The 6583-nt window shown below is 41.7% G+C and overlaps 1 protein-coding gene across 1 annotated transcript; it reads right to left on the reverse strand.

Moving 5' to 3' along the window:
- Positions 1–283: 283 nt before the first annotated feature.
- On the reverse strand, positions 284–6359 carry LOC100125714 (glycosyltransferase-like KOBITO 1). The gene is made up of 11 exons (XM_044500244.1): positions 5866–6359; positions 4448–4597; positions 4318–4370; positions 3796–3904; positions 2711–2845; positions 2591–2635; positions 1791–1978; positions 1520–1661; positions 1177–1223; positions 993–1080; positions 284–877 (listed from the first exon to the last, which is right to left on the reverse strand). Exons 1-11 carry the CDS (start codon positions 6253–6255, stop codon positions 605–607), a joined length of 1620 nt encoding a protein of 539 aa, XP_044356179.1. The 5' UTR covers positions 6256–6359; the 3' UTR covers positions 284–604.
- Between the last annotated feature and the right edge of the window lie 224 nt (positions 6360–6583).

The raw sequence follows: 6583 nt of genomic DNA on the forward strand, positions 1-6583 counted from the left end.
GTCTTGGAACTTTGCCAGATTGAATCACATTGTAGTTTTGAAAATTTTCTAGAAACTTTCATTAAGTGGATGGGTGACAACGACACTGACTAGGCAGTCAATGGTCAAAACCAGTCAAAACTAAACCAGTTAAGGGTTGACTTTTGTCACGTTTTGGAACTTTAAGGTTGTGAAGTTGACAATTTTGAAGTTTGGGATTGTGTCTTAAGACTTTAATGACAAAATTCAGGGTTGTAATATGAACTTCTCCCATTGTTCAGCCATGATTTAAGAATATCATAACTTGAGAAAAGTTTCATCAGTATTTCATTTGGATCAACGACCAATAAAATATGGTCAAATATCACATTCCTCTCACTGGGACAAGGTTTACCTCAATCTAAGGTTCAAAATTGACAGCAGGATACATCATAAGACATCGGCGGTTAACAAGACAACGCAACGCCCAACAACCCCAGCCCTATCTGTACATATACGTGGTGACAATCTATAGTCCTGCACCCAAGACGAGATGTATGTGCTCAAAGGTACAGTCAACACTGCATGGTTAGGAACCTCTTGGCAGCCACAAGAATCAAGCAAGCCTCCAGCATTTCCCATAATTTCATGACAATGCGCTTTCCATGAGCTCAAGGAAACCAGGGGGTGACATTGGCGGCACCGCTTCTTCCTGGACATCAATCATTTCCAGAATCTTTCTTGCAGTTGCTTGAGAATTGTCATTACCGCCTTCTTTCAAGGTTGTGGACTGAGCGGCTGTTACATTGGTGTGGATAGACTCATTGTTTTCAAGACCAATGTTTGCTTTAGGGTGTGCTTTTGCAGAAGTTACTGCATCAATGAAGATGCCAGATTCCTTGAGACCACGAATAATAGCCTGGAAAGATGAGGCATAGCTTAGCAGCATTCAAGTAACTTGTCGCGTTTATGAGTCAATTCCTTCATTACTGAAATTAAACTGCTATTTATTCTATTTTGAGATCAAGGTTTACCATTGGTGCATATATGCGTGTTAAAACGCCCTTCCTCAAAAGCTTCAAATTTGTATCTTTGTCAGTCCATACAACATGTTCCCGGTACCTGGACATAAGTATCCAAATAAATATAAGGCCTACTTCAGGACAGGGGTAGGAAGGGAAGAACTGCAGTTGTGCAGATGGATAATAAGGGAGTTACCAGTTCCTCATCTCTTGCTCGGTAGCTGTTGATGCAATTATGAAGGCCTGACATGTCAGAGGAAAGGCAAACAAATTAGGTTTGTCACTTTTGTTATTCATCCAAACAAAATTTCATACTGAAGCTGCATTAGCAGCAAAAAACTAAAATTCAGAAAAGGTTAGCTTCTCATTCCTAAGAGCTGGTTTGTTCTGTGTCATACTATTTCTAGATAGTGCATTGCTGTTGTACTTTTAACTGACACCCATGCACCAGTCCAATAAACAAAAATGCATGCTGTTTGATCAGGTGACCAACAAATGCTGCAGAGGTGCAGCAAAGGAAAGAAACAAACATAACTCACCAATCTGTCAAACTCCAAGATAAAACATCGTTTCACATCCTCCTTTGTTGGCTTACAGCCACACCTATCCCTTCTTGAAGTTAAGTCTGAGAACTTTGTGTAAGTGTAATGCAGAATAGCAGCCTCCTCCAACTTAATTTCACTACAGGAAAACAGATAACAGATGGCTAAATAATTTAGTAGAAACATTTCCCCAGAATTGACTTGAACTTGTGAGCTGAACACTAGAAGAAAAGAAAAACTCCACAAATTCAGATATCTGACATCATACTTTGGGGATTTCATGTAATTATGCCATCTATGAGCACCATTCGGACGCATATGCTCCTGGACCCTTGCCGCTGATTTCCCATTACCATAAGTGAGGAAATAGTTTGGATTACCCCGCGTGGCCTCTTTGTATAGGCCAAAGTATGTATCCTTCGGAAGATGATCGTAGTTCTTCTTAAACATGGAAACCTGCAGGTACACAAACATGGTACTATAAGAGTGTGTTTGGATTTTTAGCTGCACAGGCTATAGCCTAGATGGGTAAACTAGCACATTTTAGCTAAGTCACACTCTCCCCTGCCCCTTAATTATGTAACCACCTCTTAAGAGAACGACCTGGCAGTTAAGGTGGGCAGGTACCGACTTCTTTGCATCACTCGAGTATTTGCCAATGGGAGCGATTGAGCAGATTTGGCTCTTCACCAGACGAGTATTGTCTAGCCCAACCAGGCTACCATGCCGCCAAAAGGGAGGGATATTTGTAAGGTTCCAAACACATTGAGCAAGGCTACAAATACAAAGTACCTAACCGGGGATCCAAAAGTTCCCCTATACTTCCTCTGTATCAAAATATAAGACGTTTTTTGACACTGTCAAAAGGCGTCTTATATTATGATACGGAGGGAGTATAAATTAATTGCAGTAATTAATTTATTGGCAACTCGAGAGATAATCTCTGCGAGTGAATAGACCACTACCTACTTAGATCTTTATAAGAGTAAAGATAAGGATTGGTATTTTATAGCGTGGATTGCGCCTTTTTATTGAGCAAGTGTTTCCAGTAACAAATAGTCTGCATACCTCAGTAAAAGGATCTTTAATGTCATCCCGCTCAACGCTGCTCTCCTAAGAGAAAGAAATCATACCAGTCAGATGTGAAATGTATTACAAATTCAACAACAGATCAGCTCTGCAACTCACATAGTTGGGGAAGATAACCATGTCAACATTATCAGGAACATCCAAAAGCAACCGCCTAAGAGAGTACTCCCTGGCACCCGCTGGATGAATTAACTCGTCGGTATCAAGATGTATGATCCAATCCATTCCAGCCTCCTGTGATAATCAAGCAGGGAAGCTCACGGTAAACTCACGGCAAAACAAAAGGCCTTATCAAAATCCAACAAAAGCATGTAAAATTTCCTCATAACCATAGCAAATAGTTAAAATCTTGTGATGTTTGTAACCAAGTGACTGATGTAAACTCACATCCTTGTTACACCCTTAACAAACTAACAAGGCATATTAACACGACCGGAGTTTCTTTAATTTTTAGTTAATGGAAGTAGAGATTTGGGCTAAGATTTACACAACAGTGAACAGACTTTCGGCACAAAAGAAAACACAATACAATTGTTTATCAAGGAGTAAATCAGGTATGTGCGTTCCCTGTTTGTACTATATGTACTCTACATACACACTGTACCAGAGACAATATTTTACTCTTTTTTTGAAAGGGGGACAATATTTACTAGTGTTAGTTAAATCCCTATCAGCTATATATGTTATGTTGTACTAGTGATGATAAATAGATATTGTTGTTAGTGCTAAATAATTCAACAGAGACCAGAATATTATTCGATGATGATTATGGTCCCTGGCACACACATACACACACACACAAAAGAGTTGAAATAGTAAGGTGGTAGCTGACAATAGATACCACGAAGAGAGCCAGTGTTTGTGAATGAAATGATGACAATTATCTATAATAAATCTTACACAAGGACATGAATGTCAAAATTTATAATTAAGCGGGTACTACCAGACATATCAAATGAAATAGCTCCTAACCCCATGCTCAGCTGCCAGACCTAACCTAGTAGCTTTCTGTACAGTTGAGTTTTTTGGCCTTTGTTCTTGGTTTAAGATATGTTGCTTTTTTCACTTGTGCTTTGTTTTGTTTAAGCTTAGCTCTGTAAAACTCAAGTCATTTGGAAGCGCTTTCTTATGATACAAAATGATAGGCGGTCAGGTGCGTGTTCAAGAAAAGAATTAGCTCATACCCTTGCCATAACAATAGCCATTTCCATGTTAAGTGACTGCTTAACAAAAAGCTCATAATTGCATGGCTTGTAAAAGAAACCTGAAAGCCAAGTTTCATTCCAAATGCGGCTGAAAATAATAGAAACAAGATAGGTTTAGACAATCAAAACGTCATGAATATACATCCGCAAAGTTGTTAGCAAAATATATATCATATAATTCGTTAATTCCCTTGCACAAGAAAAAAAGAGTACACGATTCATGTACAACAATGCTTCAGAACATTCAAAGTTCAATTAACGGCATTGTGATACAAGTAATTTCCAACATTTCTTATACCTCTACACGCATCATTTTCGGCAATACTGTCAGAATTTATCAATGCATGTCTTATCAGTTTTCATTGTTAAGTTAGTATTTACAGTTTTTGAATATTATGGTAGCCGTAGATGGAATTTTCTATGACAAATTACACATACTATCTTTGTTAATTCAAAAACTAAGTTCGGAAATGCGTGTAACTGTTGAGCATGTCACCATACCTTCTGTCCTGTTGTTCTTTTAGTTCTTTAGTTCTGTAAATAATTTTTACACCCTAAAACAGAGGCACATAAAGTCAGAACAAGATCAGACAAAGTTCACATAACAAAAGGACATGGAGAAATTAATTACCCGAATAGATTCGAGAACAGAAGTAACAGCTGGTTTAGCAGCCTCTCCTTCAACAAATAGAATAAAGTGTGAAACACCAATGACCTTGTGATAATACAACCATGGAAGAATTTGGTGTAAGCTAGCAGATGTGCTTCCCGTGATACAGATCTGCAGTGTCACGAATAGATACCCAAGGATAAAATTAGTTCAACATAAGCATCGGGCGGTGCTGCTCAAGACTTAGATATGCGCACTAGATTCTCACAATTAAAACATGATCTGATGTGAAGTTGAATAGTAGTTTTAGTCAAGTTGATTACTATTTTTAAAGACAAAAAATAGGCGAATTGGGTGATAATATATTATGGTCTGCGGTTTGATTTTGGCAAGTCTTCCCTATTTCATCACATATCTAAAATCCATATGAGCATCGTATATCCTGTTCTTCAAACTTGCTATTCAAGATACTTGGCATACATGCCTAAAGTCCCATCCATCTTGATTATGATACAGGAATGTACATATAGTGGGGAAATGTGCTAGTAATCCATCACCAGTACTGCCCCATTTCTACATAAGATTATAGCGACTGCAAGTTTCTTTATACTGAGCCAAAATTGCTCATCATTAAGCATTGCCAGCGAATCTGTGCACCAATGAGCCACCATGTTCCCTTCTCAGTGCCTAAACACCACACCAACCGCAAAGAAACAAGAAGCCAGCTCCCAGAAGTATAATCTTTTTTATTACATAATTTCGCCAAATGAACAATTTGAACAAGCACCTAATATTTGACTTCCTAAGTCACCACTACAATTCTGCAAGTACCATTCTTGCAGAACCTAGTGAACACAATTTCTCACTGAGCCCTGAAAAGTTCACCAAAAGATTGTACTGTGTGAACAAATGCAAGATTGCAAATCAAGCTTTCTAAAAACTCTGGCATCCCAAGTTCATAGAAGGCTGCACCGCTCAACACTTGAAGAAATGGCTATGCGACTACTGACCTCTAGATCGCATCAGCAATGTTCGGTGTTAATGGAAGGGAAGAAACGGCACATTCTATAACAGTTAAGTGGCACTTGAAATACCACAAATCTGCTCTAAAAGATGGGCCTTTTCACTGTGAAGTAACAAAACAACCTTGGATGAGTAAAGGCCAGTCTATTAGCCAGCTATTCAAGACCCTCCCATGAGTATATTACTAAGTGCTACTGTGCCACAGTATTATGATTTCTTCCCCACAATCTCAAAAGCAACGGGATCGAATCATATCGCCAGTGCAACTTCAAATTCTCTGCCCGCAGCTCAATACGACAACTCCTCGGATCACATCTACACTAGCCACAATTTCGTAGCACGAGATCACATCGAACCGCTCTAAAAACGAGGACCTCTAAGCGCAGATCAGATCGGAGCCAGAGGGCGTGCCGCACCTTGGGGGTTATAGCGGTGTCGGAGTCGAAGCTCCAGCCTCGGTAGAGAGAGATTCCGTGGGAGGAGGCGCTCCGGCCGAGGATCTCGGCGCAGTCGGCGGCCGCGGAGGAGGCCGACGCGGAGGAGACGGCGAAGTAGGAGCCTCGGCCTCCCGTGGAGGATGAGGAGGAGCCCAGTGGGCTGTTCTCCATGCCGGGGAACCGCTGCGTGTCGGCGGGCCACACGGTGCCGGTGGGGTCGCGCATGCCGCCGCGCCACTGGAGCGCGAAGGCGAAGGCGGCGAGCGCGAGCGGTAGCAGCGTGAGGAGGAGGAGCACGCGCATCGCGAACACCGCCGCCCCTCCGGCGCCGGCCGCGGAGGAGGAGGAGGCGCTGCGGTAGCCCGCCATTGGGGGGAGTCGGTGGCAGGTTGGTGGAGACCTCCGTCCGCCCCTCTGGTTGTGGAGCTGCTCCCCAGCGAGCGTTGCCGGAAGGAGACTGGAGAGAGCTGAGCATTCTGCGGGCTGGGCCTTGAGTAGGCCGGTGAAGTGAGGCAAGATGTGTTGAGCAATCGACGAATTATCCATGGGCCGATGGGCGACTATCAGGCCGGCCCATTACGCAGATCGCTCTCTGCTAAGATTGTAAATGGTATGGATAATAAAAATAGCCTAAAAAAATGCTATGGATAATTTTCGTTGCACATCCGCATCCTTATTATTTGCACCAATTCATCGG

This window comes from Triticum aestivum, chromosome 3D (assembly GCF_018294505.1).
Source record: "Triticum aestivum cultivar Chinese Spring chromosome 3D, IWGSC CS RefSeq v2.1, whole genome shotgun sequence".
Lineage (NCBI taxonomy): Eukaryota > Viridiplantae > Streptophyta > Magnoliopsida > Poales > Poaceae > Triticum > Triticum aestivum.